Here is a 20,751-nt window from a genome sequence, read left to right as displayed (position 1 = left end):
ATGGCTCTTGTGCTTAAGGCCTCCTTGCCACTCCATGGGTCAGGAATTCCCTACCCTCAGGCACGTTTCATGAACAGTCACTGCCATTTAAGTAGTCTGGCCTGTCCCACCTTTATCCTTGTTGGGTGAGAGTATATACAAGGAAACGTGATTACTGATGACAGAACGACAGGAACATGTATAGAAGTAGGGTGACAAGGAGACCCACTGGAACAGTAGCTGCAGTTCCAGACTTCAATCAATATTTTAATTACCAAGTCTATATTTAGCAAGACAAGAGGGGCAGAGAGGAAGGAAGGGGTAGGTGGTAAGGGGGCCTCAGAGGAACTGACCCACTTTCTGCACTGGCTGCAGAGCTTTGCAGTCCTGGCCAGGATTTCCTGGCCTTTGTGCCCTTCAGAAGCCACGACAGACTTCAAAGAGGTACTTAAGCAGCTACAACTCAGTGGCAGCTGCACACCCCATCAAGAGACCCATGTCACCAGTACTGTCCTTTAATCTTCCTCTGCTCCACAGCTGGGGGAGACAGGGCTGGCCAAGGATTTCAGGTGGGGTCAGTGTGACTGCAGGGTCACTGCAACAGCTTTGGCTGTGGCATTGAGCACGGTGGTGGGAAGTCTGGCAGCAGGGATCCCAGCAGGAACATCTCTGGGGACTCTCTGCATAGGTGGGATGTTAGGGCCCTCCAGTGTGTCTAGGATCCCTGAAGAAGGAAGAGGAAAGGTGAGAGCTGCTGGGTCCAGCCCACAGGCTGCTTCATCCAGCTCCTGACCTGAGGCCACCATTCTGCCCCTCTCCCTCTTGTAGGTCCTCCTGCCACTTACCCTCTACCACCTTGTGGTAGGCAAAATGCAGATAAAGCAGGAAGAGCATATGCAGGGCAGCCAAGGTGCCACAGAGGAGCAGTCGCTGGGTGGGGCCCACAGTCCGTGATACCAACACTGCCACCTAGGGTCACAGGAATACAGCTCAGAGGGCATGGTTTCAAAGTGAGGGATGGGGGAAGAGACCTGCACCCAGTGCAGGATGGTTTGTAGGTCCTTCTTTTCCATTTAGAGCCCTCTGTGGAGTGCACAGCTCAGGCTGTCTTCCCCAACTCCCTGGTAGGACAACCCACCCATGGAAACCTCTTGCTCAGCTTACCATGCGCAGGGTGGACAGCCCACCCACCAGCAGCCAGAAGAGGTAGAAGAGGGCATGGAGGTGGATGTTATAGGTGATGAACAGGACAATGCAGTGCCCAAAGAGACCATAGCCCTGGGAAGAAGGGTGGTGAAGAGGAAAATCACTCAGTCTGGGCTGGCTTCTAGCTCCTCAAGGGGACTCTGGGAAATAAATGGTCCACTGGCCTGCTCCTCTCATTCCAGGTCCAGGGACCCCCAAGACACATGCATACCAAAGCCTGACCACTTTTTAAAAAATTACCCTTGCCCACTACCATGCTTGGCTCCTTACCAGCAGTGCCAACATCTGAAGCATGGTGATCTGGGCGTTGCACAGGTAGGCCAGGAAGTAAATGAAGGACGAGACACCCAGCCAGTAGCCAAAGCAGGTGCCAATGGCTGTGCCCATCAGGGTGCCCTCCCGCTGTAGGGTGAAGGTTCTACTTAGTCCTGGGAGGCCTCTGATCTTGGCCTTACCCAGAGCCTGCTTTTGCCTTACTCCACCATTGTGTCCTTGGGCAGCTTTCAACCTCCTTCAGCCACCCTTCTCCCAAAGTCCTCTGTCCAGCTTACGATAATGGTGTCAGATGTCTTCATCCCATGGAGGAGGATGGCAACCAGTGTGAACACCAGCATGAGAGGTCCATAAAGCTCACCAGCGATTTTCTGTCAAAATAGCAACTCATTCAGTTTGGTGCATACAATGCCTCTTTTCTTTATGCCTTGACTTGATGGTCCCACCCTCTGCCCTGGTACCTCCCCTGGTTCTCCAGACATGCTACCCTCTATTCACCTGGGGGAAGTTGACCATCTTGATAGGGATCATGGACTCCAGGAGCCTGGGAGAGGAGAGGAGAGATGAAAGCAGAGACAGCACTAGGCTGTGAAGTTCTGGAGGACAAGGCCTGAACCTTCATCTCTCTAACTCCAAGGAATGGGGCCTGGTCCAAAGGACATGCTGGATGACAGGGGGAGAAAAAAGTAGTGAAGACAGGTAATGAAGAAATCATTTCCTTGACCCTAAAGGACAACCCTCTATGAAAGCAAGTTGGACTGGGTCTTGGAAGAGGGCCTGACCATTTACCTACTTGATCCTTCAAAAGACAGGCAAACCTCAGTGGAGTACCCAGAATTCAAGGCTATGATGATGAAGTCCTGGGAAGGGTTTAGAAGGAATGGTATTACTACTGAAAAAAACAATGTGCCTCCTACCTCTTCCTACTTAATATCTGGCCTTGCAATGCTGAGCATTTTCTTGAAAAATGTATTTGAGGTGATACAAAAATTCCACACAGAATTAAATACCTGGCTCCTTATAAAATCTTGGATTTTTAGTTAGATATTACTTTTTTTTTTTGGTACTGGGGATTGAACTCAGGGCACTTAATCACTGAACCACATCTCCTGCCCTTTTATGTATTTTATTTAAACAGAGTCTCACTGAGTTGCTTAGGGCCTTGCTAAGTTGCTGAGGTTGGCTTTGAACTCTCAATCCTCCTGCCTTAGCCTCCCGAGCTGGTAGGATTACACATGTGAATCAAGTGTAATCAGTGTGAATCACTGCACCCAGTCAGATATTACTTTCTATGGGAAACTTGCCCTGTCCCACCCACCAGCCTACTCAGGCTTAGATATCCCACCTATGTGCCTCGACATGGTACAGAGATATTTTATCTTAACTGTGTTCCACAGCATCTGTCTTCACCACTAAATTAGACACCACCAGAATGGGCCTGGCCCAGAACAAAAGCTTGAATAAATACTTGCTGAGTGTTCCTGGGTATTTAGTGGGCAATGGTCAAATTAAAGGATTATCAAAGAACCAAGCCAAGATTAAATTCAGTTGTTGAGAAGTCATTTAACAACTAAGCCCTGATTATTCTGTTTTAAAGCTTTCTGGTGCCAGGAAGAAGATAAAGACAGAGCCAGCTTTTGAAGAGCTGACAGTCTTTAGGGAGAAAGACACAGGAATGAGAATGTATTACAGTACTAAAGTACCATCTGTCAGAGGCAAGTACAGAGATCCATAGAAGCACCAGGTGAGAACAAACTGGGAGTAGGTTGAGGAATGCAGAACAAAGGAAGTGCTGGATGAGCTAGGTTTTGAGGGATGAGTAGTGTGCTAGATGGAAAAAAAAAGGAGCAAGGCAAAGTGGTATCGCCAAGTTATGTTCAGTGATGAGGTCATGAAGTGATGAAGTGGGGGAGCCCACCAGAGTATGGGACTTGGCATCTGGCTGTAGTTTTAATGAAGGACTAGGTGTTAGAGGGAAGCTTCTGTCAGGAAAAGAATCCTCACCTGCTTCGCACCTGGGCAGGCTCCACATCAAAGTAGGGTCTCAAGATGTCAATGTTGGCATATAAGCTGAAGGCCCTGGAGGCTTGTCTCTTCCCTGCCTGCCACATCTGAAGGGAGATGGGGGATGGATATTATGAAACTTGTGACTCTAGACCCTGTTACCTATTTTCTGATGGGTTTCTTCTTCCTATTATTATTATTATTAGTAGTAGTAGTACTGAGAACTGATCCCAGGGAGGCTTTACTATTGAGCTACATCCCCAGTCTCTTATTTCAAGACAGGATCTCACTAAATTGCTGGGGCTAGGCCTCAAACTTGTAACCCTCCTGCCTCAGCCTCCAGGGGGATCACAGGCAAGTGCCACTGCACCCAGTCTTTCTGTTGGATTTCTACATCATTCTAACTGGACAACCTGGAGTGAATATCACCAACATCAACTTGAGAACATGGGATATGCCTAGGTATACTTTTCCACCTGCCAGGGATTAAATCTTTCTTACCTGATCAGCCACCTGCCTGCTCAGCTGTCCCTTAAAGCCCTTCATGCCCAAGAACTCTCCATCGTCTTCTTCCACAGCAGCTGCATCCGCATCAACTTCTTCTTCACGCAGGCGCTGATGCAGCTCACCCATATCCTCGAAGCTGGAGCCTGAGGTATCATCCATGTTCTCCATGTCAATCACAGCTGAGCCCCCACCCTGTGAAGACAATGGCTCCTAGAGTGCAGAATCTTTCTGTTCCACTCGTTAAGTTCTCTGCTCATTCCAGGGTTTGGGGCTTTGTTCTTCCACTCGGAGACATGGTTTGGAATCACTACAGATCATGCCACCCTCTTCCCCCTAATTTGCTCTTATAACTATCGGTTGCCAGTTTTTGGCACTCTTCTAGCCCGAGGAAACCTACTACTTATTTTCTTGTCTTTCTCCTACCTTCCCTAAAATAAAAGCCTCAAAGGACTGTAAAAGTGACATTTCTTTTGTTTTACCCAAGTCCCCAACACAATTATGCACATTGTTTTTAGCAAGTGCCCGTGAACTCCGTCCCCCGCCATTCCTGAGCCTGATCGACCTACCTCCTAACTGGTCCCTAAGCTAGAGCAGCTAGAGCACTTTTCCCTCAAGCCTGGGACCAGAGACCCAAGGCCCTCCGACTGTAGTATACCGGTCTGGCCCTTTCAGGTCAGCACTATTACTACTGACTTTCGTATGCAGAAGACCCAAAGGAAAGAAAAGGTAAGCAAATGGAGCAGACTTCCAGGGTCCGAGGGAGAATCCCAACACTTCAGGACGGCCGCCGGCCCTGGGGCTGCTGGCAGCAGAAGCTACGAGGACATTACCTGAATGTTTTCTTCGAACCCTCCCCATTCTGGGCCAGCTCCGTTTCGGGCGCCGCCGACCGGCGCCGCTGTAGTTGCCATGTCCCTCGAGGGCTCCCGTCGCTGAAGCCCGCGCTAGCCCCGCGCGCGTAGGAAGAGTAGGAGAGACGTGTGCTCGAGCGAGCGGGACGACTACAGAAGAGAAGGAAAGGTAGTGTCAGCCGGAATGCAGAAAAGAGAAACCCGGATGTTTGGCCCAAACTAATTTCCGGAAGCTGGGGACGTGGACGGAGATGGAGCAACGTCTCGCGATATTTAATGCTTCAGGAGGCGGAGGGTTGCCACAGAGACCGAGGACTACGACTAGAACGCACGCGCGTTTGAAAGTCTCGTGGAGGTTCAAGATGGCGGCTGCTCAAGCTGTAGAGGAGATGCGGGGTCGCGTGGTTCTAGGGGAGTTCGGGGTTCGCAATGTAAGTCTAGTGGCCTTGAGCTAAGGAGTAGGAATGAGAACGGAACAGGGATAGGGTGGGGATCGAAATGGGAACAGATTTTTTTTTTTTGCTCTAGGTTCATACCACTGACTTTCCCGGTAACTATGCGGGGTATGATGATGCCTGGGATCAGGACCGGTTCGAGAAGGTTAGTTGGGCCTAAGGTGTCTGGAATGGGTATGAGGGCTGCTGGAACGTGTGATCTGAGGCAGCGCGTGATTCAGAAGCTGTTCCTGGGGATCGCTCTGTTCATAAAACATTAACTGAGCAATGTGACAGGCCCTCCGTGTACAGGCCAAGTCAGACACATTTCTAATCTGTCTTACGAGCAAGACGATGTTTTGTCTTGTTGGGAAATAGTGCGCTCAAATAATTCCAGTGTAGTGTGGTAAATGCGTTTGATAGCGATAAGGACGGTGGGGATGGGGTGGCAGCGTCATGCAGAGGCGCTTAATTTAGTTTGGGAAAGAGGTCAGAGGTAGGTTAAGATTTCATGAACGAGGTGACATCTGAATTGAGCCTTGAATGAGTAAAAGATGAGAACAGTAAAGGGTGTGGAGGGACCAAGAACCGGAGCTAACTTACAAAAACTTGGGTGATATGTTCCCTGACAACGTTCCCAATTGGTCATTATTACTAGAAAGTGTGCTGGCAAGATTGGAATGCGTCTTAGTCACTGTAGGTAATGGGGAGCTTTTGAAGAGTTCTTCAGGTATGATCAGATTTGCAACCTTTGATGGCTGTACAGAGATTGAATTTGAAGAGGATCATACCCAGCGAGTAGAGTAGATCTGCTAGATTGTATAGGTGAGCTGAGATTAAAGGCATGAACTTAAGACTGATGGTGGAAATAGAACACAGGGGGCATGGCAAGTTAATTTATGATTGCTTTGATTAAATGACCTTCTGGCTTGGAGAATTGCTTTGATGGATGGTGGTATCATTTATTGAAATGGTTTGGGGAACAGGAAATGATGCCTTCATTTTCCTGCATGTGGAGAAGCCAAGCAGGTCAGTAGATTGTTTGAAATGAGATCAGAAGTGAGAGAAATTTGTGAACTTGTCCTAAGTGGCTGCTGAAAATCATGTGATTGGGGGTCACCTGAGAGAAAGAATCTGGGAAAAAAATAACATTTAATGGGTGGAAGATGGTGAATTCAGAAGGAATAACAGGGAATGAAGAGAACAGTATTGGGGTTCAGAATCTGAGGGAACAGAAATTGAAAAAAAAATTTTTTTTTTTTTTTTTTAATGTCAAGTGCAACAGCAGCAGTCAAGGAAAGGATTGCATAGAATCAACTGGACTATGCAGTATGGAAGTTTTGTTTTTTAGGTTATCCGTGGATGGTTTGGAAGTGATATTGCATAGGGTTTTCACTTAATGGAGGACAAAAACCAAGACGACTTTTCAAGAAACTAAAGGATTGGGGGACAGTGAACATCTAATGAGAGTCATTGGGCAGAGGGAGGTATTTGGATGAGAGGATATTAATACATGGAGGGATGTATCCAGGGGGAGACAGGAGTATAAATAAGCAGGCTTCACTTTTAACATTTTTCCTCTAGAATTTTCGTGTGGATGTGGTACACATGGACGAAAACTCACTGGAATTCGACATGGTGGGAATTGATGCAGCCATTGCCAATGCTTTTCGAAGAATCCTGTTAGCTGAGGTATTGGCAGGCATGGTGGCAAAGCTGGGGTTGCATGGGGAACTGTATTATTACCTCACTTATAGAATTCTCAGGCTGACCCTCCCATTTATTTCCTCTGGAATTGTGCTGAGCTTTTCTTCTCCTTTGTAAATGTTCCATTAAGCATTCTTCTAGGAAGGGGTCTCTATCTCAGGAAGTGGGAAGTTGTCTACTGCAGATTGGTGATTGTTTCCTTGAGCAGGTACCAACAATGGCTGTGGAAAAAGTCCTGGTATACAACAACACATCCATTGTTCAGGATGAGATCCTTGCACACCGCCTGGGACTTATTCCCATTCATGCCGATCCTCGTCTTTTTGAATATCGGAACCAAGGTGAGGGTTTGAGAAAATGAAGTTTTGGAACTGGCTCTCTTGAATAATCTAGAATTAGACTGCCTAGGTTCAGATTCTAGACTGACTACTGTATGACCTTGGGCAAGATGCTCATCTTTGGGTAACATCAGTTTTCAACTGTGAGGACACTTGCCCTTGCCTTCCAGTTTGTCAAGAGGATTATGTGAGGAATGTATGTAAAGCCTTCAGCTTTACTAGCTGTTCACTAGTAAAAACAGCTGCCTCCTCCATTTGTGCAGGAGATGAAGAAGGCACAGAGATAGACACTCTTCAATTTCGGCTGCAAGTCAGGTGTACCCGGAACCCCCAGGCTGCTAAAGATTCCTCTGATCCCAATGAACTCTATGTGAACCACAAAGGTGAGTTATTAGGGTAAGGAAGAGGACCCTAGTAACTCACCAGCAGTTGCATTCGGGTTTCAGGGGCTGGGTTCTTCTGATGTTACGTTTTCTCCAGTGTACACCAGGCATATGACATGGGTCCCCCTGGGGAACCAGGCTGATGTCTTCCCAGAGGGCACTATCCGCCCAGTGCATGATGATATCCTCATTGCTCAGCTGCGACCTGGCCAGGAGATTGATCTGCTAATGCACTGTGTCAAGGGCATCGGTGAGAACACTGTGGACCTACCCTGGGTTTGATTACCGCAGTAGAAAGTGTGGCTCAGGAACCGAGCTGATATGCTGCTGACAGGCAGAAAGTCAATGGGCTTGTCTTGTCAGTGGTTTAGGAGATTAAAGAAAAGTTTCTCAAGACTGATTCTCCTTTTCCTTCCAGGAAAAGATCATGCCAAATTTTCACCAGTGGCAACAGCTAGTTACAGGCTTCTGCCAGACATCACCCTCCTTGAACCTGTGGAAGGGGAGGCAGCTGAGGAACTGAGCCAGTGCTTTTCACCTGGTGTTATTGAAGTACAGGAAGTACAAGGTATGGTATTTGGGATGCTGTTCAGATCAGGACCTAAAATCTGTTTTCTTTGACAGTGATAAAAAGAAAAGCTTTGGACCCTAGTAGATGAAGTATGACATGGTTTGTTTTCCTTAGGTAAAAAGGTGGCCAGAGTTGCCAATCCCCGGCTAGATACCTTCAGCAGGGAAATCTTCCGGAATGAAAAGCTAAAGAAGGTTGTACGGCTTGCTCGTGTTCGTGATCATTACATCTGTGAGTAAGAACTGGTAGGGTGGGTGTACGCATGTGGGCATTCTTTGGCACTGCAGCTTCCCTTTGGAATTCCTTGTGGAATTTAGGAATAATTTCTTATAAGAGCTTCCTAAAGAAAAGCCCTGCCTGTGCTGAAGTAGTTTCTCTTTGGTTCCCAGTTTCTGTAGAGTCAACTGGAGTGTTGCCACCAGATGTGCTGGTGAGTGAAGCTATCAAAGTATTGATGGGGAAGTGCCGGCGGTTCCTGGATGAACTAGATGCAGTTCAGATGGACTGAGAGTTGCACCAGATACTGGGATGTATGGACTTGGATGCTCCTGGATTCTGACCTGCCCCAGTAGGACTTCTATACTCATTGTGACTGGAGGTCTAATTCCAGCTTTATTTTCAATCAATACATTTTGTTAAATGTGCTACAGAATGAGACTTTTATGCCTTTGTAAGGCTTTTGATGTAAATAAACTTCATGTCCAAACAAAAATCCTTTTGACTACTTCTTGACTTCTAGTCTAAGAAGATATGGAGCCTCATCTCAGAACAGGTTTGGCATTTAGCAATTAAGAATATTGGATACACTGCCAATGTCAGTGCAAGGTAAGGCCAAGTTTTTTTTTGTTTTTTTGTTTTTTTTTTTGGTACTACTGGGGATTGAACCCCAGGCCTTCGAGTGTACTAAGCAGAGACTTTCCACTGAGTTACATCCCCCGCCCTTGAGGCCAAGTCCTTCTAAAAACTTACTGAGACAGGCCAAATTGAGGTGCTTTCTAGGGGCACAGCCAAACCCTATATACAGAAGAAAGCAAAGTGAATATACAAATTTACCTATCTCCTGGATTCCCAGGGAAGTTCCTGATAGAAAAAAGGGTTGTCCATAGTAGTGCAACCAAAAAACATGTTGATCTACCAAAAAAAAAAAGGGGGGGGGGGGTCAGGTCAGGCTCAGTGATCACACAAGAAAGGGAATGAATGGTGCCTAGTGGATGGAGGTGGTCTTGAAAAAGTCCGTTTTCTAACTGGCATACTATTTCATAAAGCTTAACAATAGGCTCATCAGTTGCAGTTCTTCCTGTCTGTCTCCCATAGCAGGATGATCATGAAGATGTTAACCCTGGAATATGTTACTGGTTTCAAGACTGGTTTGAAAAAGGCAGATAGGGCCCTTTCTGTATGAAATTGAGATTTTTACTGACATGCAGATGTGCTTTAGAGTTAACGTTTCTACAAAAGGTTCTATAAACAATAGAAAATTTCTAGCATGAAGTCACAGAATGTTAAAAATATTACAACATAATAAATACAACTGTACCCTCCACAACCCCAACGAGATAGAGTAGGCAGCGATCAAGTTTGGAGGGAGATATTGAGATCACCTTCACAATCAATAGAAGCCCCAAGCACCTTGCAGAAAGAGGAAGCAGACTTGTGCAACAGAGACAGCAATTTAACACTTTTAGGTTCCATTTCACCAGATTTGCTTCTTCCCAACCTGTGGCCTGCACCAGCTAAAAGCTGCAGCTTCTGTCCACTCTGCTTCTCTCACTGAAACCCTCGTTCATGGACTGGTTGGATGGCAGGCCTGTCCTGTGCAGAGCACACGCTCTGGCTTCTGTATGGATCAAGCCTACCTTATGATAGTAACTTCAGGGGCAGATCTCACATCCACATTTCCCTCTGCTTCCAGGGCCTTCCAGTGACTTCTAGGATGGATTCAGTACAGGTTGTGATGGAAAGGCATGTATGTATTTTTTTTTTGGTACTGGGGATTGAACCTGGGGTGCTTTACCATTGAGCTACATTCCCAGTCCTTTTTAAGTCCAATTTTAAGACAGGGTCTCTCTAAGTTGCTAAGAGTCTTGCTAAATTGCTGAGGTTGGCCTCAAACTTGTGATCCTCCTGCCTCAGACTCCCGAGTTGCTGGGATTACAGGCACGCACCATCTTGCCTATGATATTTTTCTTTTGGAAATGGCCCTTGAGAAAAGCAACAAGGGACCTGAAAGACCATGAGACTTTTTAAAGGCACCTGGGACCCAGCTAGTCCTAGAAAACCAGTGGCTTTGCTAGCTGCTTGTCACAGATGTAAGCCTATTGATCTGGATTATCCTTGGATGACAATGTGTCATGTGACACTGAATAGGGTACCGTGGCTCTCATGCCTGAGCAGACCCTCAGGGCTGGGGAAACCCTTGAGGGTCATTCATGAAAGGGCAAGATATGTGAGCTTAAGGGGGATGTTAGCACTAAACCCTACCCAGCCCTGGTTCCTGGAGATACTACACTTGATATTGTGCCCAGACTTTAGTAGTAACCTGTACCATCAAGTGACCAGATTCTTGCTCAAAACAAAGATGAGCGAACTGGTCAAATTCAGTTCAGCACTTAGCACCTAAACCGGACATGCTACTGGGTATGGGGAAGGGTCCCTGCTATCCCAGTAGCAAGGGGCTTTGGGACGCAGTGGTCCAGGAGAAGCTCTCCGGCACAAGTGGTTGAGGGCTGAGCCCTTGCGAGCCCGCCTAGGCACAGCACCCCTAGTTCCCATTCTGCTTGGCTATGCTGCATGGGGGTGGGAGGGCTTGGGGAAGAAGGGCTGCTCTGCTCTAGCTTTTCTTGAAAAAGCTAAAACTCCAAGTAGGATGGAGACTACCTGGGACATCTTGACAGAATGATGCAAGCCCTGACTCCCTTTCTTGATAAGTAGAATTACTTGTGGCCCTGCACAGGGCCCACTCTCTTCTCCAGCTCCAGACCTGGATCTGTCTCCAGGCTGATCATGGTGGAAAGTGAGGTGGCAGTGCAAGAGGGGCCTAGAGATTAGCTATGAAGGGGAAGAAGAGATGACAATAAAGGCTGAGGAAGGATGCCCAAAAGCTTGATTCATGGTTCAAAGATGGTGGCCAGGCTGCCCCCCTCATTGTCCAGCACCTCTGTCTCCAGCATTGGCTTTGTTTTTTTGAAAAGCGAGGGAAGATTCTTAATGTGAACTTCTTTTCGGAATTGCTCTCCCAAGGGTTTCTGTAGAAAATAAATGAGAAAGGACTAATGCTGGCCCTGGATATGGGTTAGAGATCATCCCACCATAGTGCTTAATGACTATAGTTGAATTATGGTTACCTGCACATGTGATCTAAGAAGACCACAAGCAACCTTGTAAGGTTGGGAATACTGATGGAGGTGCATAACCTACCCCGATGCAACCAGCAATGAGGCGTTTGAATTGGTCCTTCCGTCGCTTGTCAGCCACCTTCTGCAGGGAAGGGTTCAAAAGTTTGCAGTCAAACTGGTCCAGAGAGTCCTTCTGTATTTCTGGAATTTGCTCCATCACAGCTCTAATCTCCAGGTACCTGGGGCGCTGGTAAGTGGGGATAAACTTACTTGATGTAGTTTTGGACCCTGCCACCCCACAGTGGCAACACTAGCAACCTGGCAGATGCCTACTTTTAGGATAAGGCCCAGGATCCTGGAAACAGGCTGAGCGAAAAAGCCATAGACACCCGGCCCCTGTGCTCTCACCACTCACCAGTGCCTCATATATCTGGAATGCCAGGTGGACCAGGGAAGCCATGCACCCGTCATGCTGCCCATGTGTCTGTAAACCTTTCAGCACACTGGTGAAAAGCCACGTGACGGCATCTGCGAGCAGTGTCCCTGACAGCACCTGAGGAGACAGCTGTGCTCAGGGCCACAGGGAGCCTCTCTGAAGGCCCCAGCTCCCCACTTATTCCAACTGATGAGTCAGTCCGTTTGACCCACACCTTCTATGACAGTCAGGGAGAAGGAGTGAATAAACATACTTGTTTGAGGAGAGGCCAGCAGAGCTGCGTGGTTGTCCTCTGGCAAGAGAGAGTATCCTTCCAAGATAGGGAATTGAAGGCTGTAATTAACAGTGCTGTGCAAACATCCTGAACAGGAAAGGAAGGATTACTATAGGAAAGTAAGCACAGTTTCTTAGACTTTTTATAAATCGAACCTGGAAAATAACAAAGTTCTACTACTGAGTTTTACTTTTGCATATCAGGCAGTCAAAAAGAAAACAATAATATGTAAGAGAAAACAGTGTAAGACAGACAAAACCTCAGGCCTGGGGGAGGCTAAACACAGGGATCTGCAGCAGTGTGTATTTTTCTGAGAACTTTAGCCCAGGGTGCAGCTGGCTCCCTAGCTGGGCAAGGAGAAAAGGCATCACCTTCCCCCTCCACCCACCTCATGCTTCATCAGACATTTTCCCAGGTCTGTAAGCTCCGCCATAGCTGAAGGGGTTACCTCTGTGGCCATCATCTCCTCATCTGTAAGCAGAGCAGAATGTTAAGCTCTGTCCTTTCAGAACACAGAATTATCCTGTTCTGACAGAAGCCCAAAGAGCAAAGCAAAATTGAGTGTACTGGAATGGCTGATGCTTAGTATTAGGTCACCCTCACCCTGATGAAAGGACATAAAAGGGGCTGGGGAGATAGCTCAGTTGGTAGAGTGCTTGCCTTGCAAGCACAAGGCCCTGGGTTCGATCCCCAGCACCCCCCCCCCAAAAAAAAAAAAAAAAAAAAAAAAGAAAGGACATAAAAGCCCATGCCCATGGGCAGATCTGTAGATGCATCTAGCTGTGCATGTGGGAAACTAGGGAACGGCTGGGTAGTAACTGAGGCTGCAGATGCTGAAAATCTTTGTTGTTGAACAAACATGTAAGTGCCCACAGTGACAGGCACTGATTTAGTTGCTGGGGATATAAAAGGAATAGAATAGAGTCCCTTTCTAAGAGGAATTTACATTCTCATCAGTGAGACAGGTAATAAATTAATACATAACAAAACATAAAGGTAGATAGTGAGAAATGCCATAAAAAAAAGATTGGCTGGGTTTGCTATTTTTAATAATTTGGTCACAGAAGACCTGGAAGAGGTAACACCTGAGCAAAGACCTGAATGAAGCAGAAAAGAGGCCATGTACACAGCTGGAAGAAAATAACTTTTGGCAGGAAACAACAAGTGCAAAGCCTCTGCAGTTGGATTTTGCTGGAAAAAATACAACACAAAGGATGGCACAGATACAGCTAGATGATTACATCTCACCAACTTACTAGGGAAACAGTTTCTACAGGAGCTGAGCTGGTTCCAAAGAATAATACTTAGGAGCCTAAGAGCAGACCTCTGAGGTCAGGCAATAGGCTCACTTACCATCTCCATCTGCAGGGGGAGCAGTATTGTGGTCAGCACCTTTCTTTGATACACAGCAAACCGCTAAAGCAAGAAAGCAGGGGTTAATGGGTGAAGGGAGGGTTATATCTTACCACTGGACAACAGTCACCTCAGGCCAACTGGTCCCAAACTGTCTCTGGCCAGGTGAAGAGGGGAGGAAGTAGGGTACTGTCCAAGGCACAAAAATCAGATTTACCATGAGAAATAGAGGCATTCTAATGAATCTAACCAGAATGTGTTCTGGTCCCTCTTCAAATTCCTATGAGAGTAAGTGATAAGAAGAGATGACTGATAATACACCCCTGGTTAAAACTTTGGATCACCAATAAATCAAATGATCAACTACTGTTTCCTTCAACATTTCCAAAAAAATGGAAAATAAAATTAATGACCTCCATGTCCAAGAATTTTTAAATTTTTCATTTTGATAAAGTTAGAAAGTTATTCCTAACATTAATCTAAATTCCTCCTATTTTAGATCACTTCTTTGTATTTTGGTATTATTCAATTCACAATTTGGAAATCATTCTAAGGTTGACTTAAGGACTAACTAGCTTCTATCTAGTTAATCATTTCTTACCAACCTGTCAGTACTGCTGCAAACCTGAATCTTTGCCATCAACCTAGCCTTCATGGGGGTGGTTGAGTGAGGAATTCTTTATCCAGGAAAATTCTCCTCTACTACCCCTGGTTCCCACATGCCACTTACTGATTAGGTCCATGACTTCTCGGGTTAACATCCTCACCAGTTGTTCCTCCAGCATTTCTTGAGACTCTGGGTTTTCCTCCACAGTTTCATCTTCTCCACTGCCGAAAAGCAGAGAGCCAAGTTCCATGAGATTGTAAAGAGGGAAGGACAAAGCAAGCAGTGATTCTCTCCAGGCCCTCTGTGCCCACTTTCTTCTGAATTCTGTTGGGTCTGTGATCTATGTAGATGTTAGGAATGGACACCAATGATACACTGAGGGACATTATTACTATTACTTGTGACTCTGTCCAATTAGACAGAGGGTATAGGATGATCAAAATCCTAAGTGGCTAAAGTAAAGGCTTGGTCTCAACCTATCCAAACCAAATGTCTACCATCTAGGCTGGGAATGACTATAACCCACTGCTGTTCTAGCCCTGGGTCAATAGAATTCCTTTCCCTTTTTTGCTTCACCACCCAAACCTAACTGCTAGTTCACCTCTTAAGGAGTATGGGTATTCCTTACCACAGTAGGCTCCTCTGGTTGATGACTTGCCATTTCTGGGAAAGCCTCTGGGAAAACACAAAGGATGTAAGTGCTAAGGCTGGGAAGGGTCCTGGAACACATAAAATCTAAATTCTATTTTTTCTTTCTCTCTCTCTCTCTCTCTCTCTCTTTTTCTTTTTTTTTAACTAGGGATGGAACCCAGGGGTGCTTTGCCACTGAGTTGCACCCCTAGTCTTTATATTTTATTTTGAGACAGGGTCTCACACGTTGCTGAGGCTAGCCTCAAACCTGTGATCCTCCTGCCTCTGCCTCTCAAGTTACTGGGATTATAGGTTTGTACCACTGTGCCTCACTATAAAGTATTCTTAATTACATTTAGGCAAGGATGATTCCATGTATCAGTGATAAAGCTATGGTAGAACCCCCACAAGGTTAAAGAGATTTTTGTAACCTCTCTTCTGTCCATGATGAGGAAGGCCTATCAAACACCTTTATTTAGAAAAGATTAACAATATATTTAGGATTCCTGGGCTTCTGGACAAATGTTCTCTATCCAGCTGGCCCTCCTGCTGAATTCCAGAGTAGGAGACACAGACCCAGGGGAAGCATTTTCCTAACCACCTCTCCTCAGTTAACAGGAGGGTTAGAAGCAGAATCTTCATCATGGGCAACTGAGTCAGTTTACTTCTTTCATGGCTGCTCAATCCATTACAGCAACAATAGTCCACTGTGGTGGGAACTCTGTGCAGCCTGACAGGGGTAGGGGCCATTTTTAGGAACTCCTAACTGGCAACACACAGGAGTGGCCACACATTCAGGAGTACTCTTTGTCCTCTTTTCCTGACCTATCTCTTACCATGTGGAGGTAGGTGAAAAGAGGTCCAAGGATGGGAGATACCAGGGCTTCGTAGTGCTCTGGGGCACAGAAGAGCACCAGAGGCTTCACAAACACCCGTGCTGAAACAGGTTAAGAAGTTTTGGCACATGAGCACAAACCCCTTACCTGCTAGGCAGTGGGTTGCACCCCTAAGGTACATACTAGATGCCAAGAACATCCTTTGTTAATAGGGGAAAGTCTTGGGCTTGAGTGTAGCTTAGTGGTAAGCACTTGCCTAGCACCATGAGGCCTTGAGTTTGATCACCAGCAGTGCAGGGAAACAAAAGGAAAAATACCTTCGTGATCTCCTAAGCTGCACTGATACTCAATTTCATTACATTTTTAGTTTAACTGTTCTTTCTGTCCCAACTGGGATAGGATAACCAAAAGGGAGGAAAAAAAAAAAAAAGTAAGGACATCCTTGTAATAAACCTGCATCATTCTTGTAACTTTAGGGAGACTATAACAACATTAAAAAAGGAATGGGCTGGGTGTGGTGGTACACAACTGTAATCCCAGCTACTTGGGAGGCTTGCTTGAGCCCAGGAGTTCAAGGACAACTTGGGCAACATAGTGAGACCTGGTCTTAAAAAAAATAAAAGGAAGCACCTGACAGGAAGTGAGAAGGTAAAGATTTATCCCCAAGGAAAAACTCATAAGACTCAGAGAACTTTTAAGACCCCCTTGGACAGCCTTCATATTTTTCTTGCTATTTACTTCAATCTTCCTGTCTTTAATGAGATTATGATACACTTAGATAATCACATCTCTTCTTTGCAGCTGTTCTTTGCTCTGGTTCCTGTCTCCAATTTTCTGACCTGTTGGGTTATCTAGGGACTTTTGAAAGGATATGAAGCATGGGTCTGAGTCGGTAGTCAGGAATATTGTTCAAGTTGACGAAGGCTGAGCCAAGGAGCTGGGTAGCAAGGTCCTCCACGGTGTAGAAGTCTTGCTGCATGGAAGGGCCAGCCTTCCCTAGGATATGGAAACTGTAAGGCAAAATCATTGGCAATGACAAATCCAGGATCTGTTATTGCCAGTACTGACTGCACCAAGAATTTCATTTTTAATACAGTAAAATTTTTGCTAGAAAAGCAATTGTATTTACTACTTAAGAGAATTTTGATTTTGAAGATACGGACTGACACTTATCAAGAGTGAAAATAACGACCCCCTCATCCTTGTAAGGAAGTACCTCAATTGCAGACCCAGCATCCACTAAAAGAACAGATGTTGGTAGCCAAGGTCAAAAGTAGACTCATTACTATTAAGTTGTGGACTTAACAATGGAGGGACTCAAGTGCTTGTGGATTCGACAAGTGGTTAACTGAGGACAAAGTCCTAGGTGTGGTGTGCATGAGAATTCCATCCCATAATCAGGACCCGAAGACAAAATCCTGTGGGAAGTAGATGTGCACAGTGAGGGATCTGAGCACATGCAACCCCATCACTCTACTACTTGGGTATCATTTTATGAAGCATAAAATAAGTTAGAAGCATAGATAAGTTAGGCATTAAATATCAACTCATGGCTAGGACCATGAGGCCCATGTACAGGAAAAACAGGCTGTTCATTTTTGTTCAATACTAGAATCATTACTTAGCCTTCAAATTCTTGCCTTACCTTACCTGTACTCTAGAATACTAAATCAAAAGTCTAACCCAAGGCCATTCCTATAAAATAAATGTTTTAGGAAGAGAACAAGGGAGAGGCAGCATTGATTTCTTACCAGTTTTCATAGAGGGTGCTGAAGAAACGCTGCATTCTTTCCAAGACTGTTTTATAGACAGGATAGTCATTGAGTTCCAAGAGAGGCTGAGGTAATCCTACAGAGAAAGATGGGCCAGGAATATGCTGCTCCACTGCCAGGAGTCTTAAATAGCCAACACCCTACAGCAAGTAGTTGAAGGTGTTAATAGGTACCTCAATAGCAGACCCAGCATCCACTAAAAGAACAGATGTTGGTAGCCAAGGTCAAAAGTAGACTCATTACTATTAAGTTGTGAACTTAACAATGGAGTAGGGTAGGTGATTAAACTCTCCTGGTAGGAAAAGGTGGATGCTATTTAAGTGCACAGGACTTCAGACTGGACCTTGGTTTTTTCCAGATGGGACTGATACCAAAACACACAGTGACACCACAAAAGAATCTCTGTAAAACACTGGGGATGACTGTTCACCCCAAGTTGGGGAATTCCTTTTTTAAGCAAAATCTTATGTGAAAGCCCCAAAAAATAGCAGAAAAAAATGAAATCCATTTACCTCAGTTTAACAACTTAAAGTGTAAGAAGTAGTTTTATATTTCAAGTCATAGTCAGAAGTTACCAGAAGGGCTTCATTCAGTATTTGTCCACTCTAGTATATCTGGTTGGATTTTTATAGCAGGAGTACCTGGCTTCAATAGTGCATGCGTGTGTGTGTATGTGTGTGTGTGCACGCGCGCGTGCGCGTGCACTGGGGGTAGGGGGAAGGTGTGTGAAGCAAAAGTTTATTTTGTATTAATGGCAATACATGTCTTGAAAGTTTTATTTTAACTAGTGCCTGCAGAATAGACCTTAAGTGTGGTGAAACTGAGGGAAAAAAATCCAGGACCATTTGGCCAAGGCAGAGAAACATGAGCTCTGGAAAAACAAAGTAACAACCTTTCTTAGGTTAACTTCACAGCTGAGGAATATTCATTGAGTACCTGACCACAGCCAGACAGATCCAAGGAGAGGTTATGGCTGGGACAGAGAGAGACTGTAAGGGCTGTGATGGTGACCCAGCTTCAGTGATAGGTTCAAGGTTCAGACAAGGTTCAAGGTACCTCTAGCTCTAATTCTAACCACATTCCCAGTTTTGATCTGTGTTCCAGCTATGAGTTATCCACCTCTACTTCCTGGGAATACCAAGCTCTTTCCTGCCTGCCTCAGGATCTTGCACCTGCATTGTCTGTCCAGAGGTCCAGAATCTCCTCTTGAGCCATCCAGGTTAACTCCAACTCATCTTTCAAGACCACTGGGAAGCAACTTCTGATCCCCTGAAGACTGGGTTAGGTCTCCCAATAAACACTCTCTCACAGCCCTGCTGCTTTCCTTCACAGCAAATATCACTGTGTAATTATAACTGTGTAGCTAATGTAGTGATGGGGAAAATGAACTGAAGTAATAATTTTGATTATAGCTGGGTGAGGTTGTGCACACCTGTAAACCCAGTGGCTCAGGAAGCTGAGGCAGGAGGATCTTGAGTTCAAAGTCAGCCTCAGCAACTTAGCGAGGCCCTAAGCAACTCAGTGAGATCCTGTCTCTAAATAAAATACAACAAAAAGGGATGGGGATGTGTCTTAGTGGTTAAGTGCCCTTGGGTACCAAAAAAAGAAAGAAAATTTTTTTTTATCACACACACATATATACACATGTATGTACATATATAGACATATGAAAGTCAGGAACATACTAACATCTTTTGGGTTAAGAACCATGGTATTTATAATATAATGGCTGTAAAACCCTCAATTACCTGCTAGTTAAATTGAAGGTGTTAATGGAGGTAAAAAAGCTTGCCTGTGAAGATCTCTGTATGCTAAAATGAGGGGAATATACTTGTTCTTGTACAGCCTGCAGGAAGTCCACAAATGCATTTCTGAACAAATAATAGTGGTCAAGGTCGTGCCAGATAGTGATGCATAAGATATACTGAAGCTGCTTTAGGAGCCCATTACAGACAAGGTGAACTGGCAGGGGAAAGGGTTAGATTTCTTACCTAAGATAGCAGACTTCTCCGCTTCAAGCATATCCAGAGCCTTAGTGAAAGGCTCTGCCATTTTGGCTAGCATTTCTGGTGCATACAAAGTATTGTGGGTTCTGAAAGAAACAGGGTGCAATGTGAATATTTCTTAGTCTGTTGCAGAAGAAAAGTGGGGTTCACCTTGTAGATCCCCCAGAGACATTTCCCCATGGGGAAAAAAAGAAGGGAGAAACATTTGAGTGTCCCATGGAGAAGGGTACAGATTTGAAGTTATAAACTGCAGATATACAGTATACATCACCTAAGACATTAACACAAGAACCAAAACCTGAGACAGCAGGACAATATTAGAGCCTGAAACTTGAAAGCCAAGTTCTTTTAAATCCAAGATGATGCTCGGGCACTTTCAGGAGTTTTCTGACTAGCAGTGATATGAGATGAAATTTTAGTGATGCTATAAGGTTCATAAGCAGGATACCGCCGGTGGTAATATGTCCCATTTCTCAATGCTCTGTGTCCATTACAACATGAACCTGGTAACAGTTGTTTCAGCCTTCTGAGGAACACAATTCCAACACACAAGTCTGTTTCCACCAAAATAACTTACCCGAGCAATTACAGGCTTTGTCTTAGGACCAAGAACTATGGATCAGATTCACTGCTATCCATAGTACTCCCTCTTGCTCATGACAATGGCCCCACTGAACAACTGATAGCCAGAATGAGTGCATAACTACCTTTTTAAGGGTAATTATAAAACATTTTGAATATGCAGAAAATGACAGACACCAGTCATGTACCACATAATGACATTTTGGTTAACAAGGAATATTTGACACTGGTTCTGTACGACTGATAATAATGGAGCTGAAAAATTCATATCTAGTGATGTGGCTACTATGACATCATAGCACAATGTTACTCATGTGCTTGGGGTGATGCTATATAAATGAACCTACTGCAATGTCAGTCATATAAATAACTATGTTCAGTAAAATACTTGATAATAAATGACAATCTTATTAGTTTATGTACTTACCATCCTTTTTATCATTATTTGAGTGTACTCCTTCCACTTGCTAAGAAAAAAAAAAAAAGTGAACTGTAAAACAGCCTCAGGTGGGTCCTTCAGGAGGTATTCCAGAAGGCCTGTTATCACACATGACAGCTCCATGTGTCATTGCCCCGAAGACCTTGCAGTGGGACAAAATATGGAAGTGAAAGACTGATGATACTGACCCTGCGTAGGCCTAGACTGATGTGTGTTTGTGTTGTAGTT

General features: G+C 45.1%; 3 protein-coding genes across 5 annotated transcripts in view; 1 reads left to right on the top strand and 2 right to left on the bottom strand.

Moving 5' to 3' along the window:
• Positions 1-478: 478 nt before the first annotated feature.
• Yipf3 (Yip1 domain family member 3) lies at positions 479-5,055 on the bottom strand. 2 transcript variants are annotated; one of them, XM_047559328.1, is made up of 9 exons: positions 4,800-5,055; positions 3,964-4,161; positions 3,463-3,569; positions 1,957-2,002; positions 1,737-1,829; positions 1,456-1,587; positions 1,144-1,257; positions 825-948; positions 479-703 (listed from the first exon to the last, which is right to left on the bottom strand). In XM_047559328.1, the coding sequence occupies exons 1-9, from the start codon at positions 4,878-4,880 to the stop codon at positions 555-557; spliced, it is 1,044 nt and encodes a 347-aa protein (XP_047415284.1). In that variant the 5' UTR covers positions 4,881-5,055; the 3' UTR covers positions 479-554. The 2 variants fall into 2 exon arrangements, with proteins under 2 accessions (XP_047415284.1, XP_047415285.1); XM_047559329.1 differs by having other exon boundaries at positions 3,964-4,112.
• Polr1c (RNA polymerase I and III subunit C) lies at positions 4,816-8,959 on the top strand. Of its 2 annotated transcripts, XM_047559326.1 has the most exons (9): positions 4,819-5,251; positions 5,349-5,420; positions 6,839-6,946; positions 7,170-7,302; positions 7,563-7,682; positions 7,780-7,932; positions 8,101-8,250; positions 8,368-8,484; positions 8,643-8,959. In XM_047559326.1, exons 1-9 carry the CDS (start codon positions 5,072-5,074, stop codon positions 8,759-8,761), a joined length of 1,152 nt encoding a protein of 383 aa, XP_047415282.1. In that variant the 5' UTR covers positions 4,819-5,071; the 3' UTR covers positions 8,762-8,959. The 2 variants fall into 2 exon arrangements, with proteins under 2 accessions (XP_047415283.1, XP_047415282.1); XM_047559327.1 differs by lacking the exon at positions 7,780-7,932 and having other exon boundaries at positions 4,816-5,251.
• Positions 8,960-9,426: 467 nt separating this feature from the next.
• The window catches only part of Xpo5 (exportin 5), a 45,352-nt gene continuing 34,027 nt past the window's right edge, over positions 9,427-20,751 (bottom strand). Inside the window, 12 exon segments of the mRNA XM_047558392.1 lie at positions 9,427-11,498; positions 11,671-11,835; positions 12,004-12,141; positions 12,278-12,385; positions 12,687-12,769; positions 13,652-13,714; positions 14,382-14,479; positions 14,887-14,933; positions 15,725-15,822; positions 16,598-16,734; positions 17,476-17,572; positions 19,488-19,588. Of these exon segments, the coding sequence (XP_047414348.1) occupies positions 11,361-11,498; positions 11,671-11,835; positions 12,004-12,141; positions 12,278-12,385; positions 12,687-12,769; positions 13,652-13,714; positions 14,382-14,479; positions 14,887-14,933; positions 15,725-15,822; positions 16,598-16,734; positions 17,476-17,572; positions 19,488-19,588 (1,273 nt within the window). The 3' untranslated portion in view covers positions 9,427-11,360.

The sequence above is a fragment of the Sciurus carolinensis genome, chromosome 7 (assembly GCF_902686445.1).
Source record: "Sciurus carolinensis chromosome 7, mSciCar1.2, whole genome shotgun sequence".
In the NCBI taxonomy this organism is placed as follows: Eukaryota; Metazoa; Chordata; class Mammalia; order Rodentia; family Sciuridae; genus Sciurus; species Sciurus carolinensis.
Note: the sequence above shows the minus strand (reverse complement) of the source record. Positions and strands in the feature narration are given on the sequence as shown.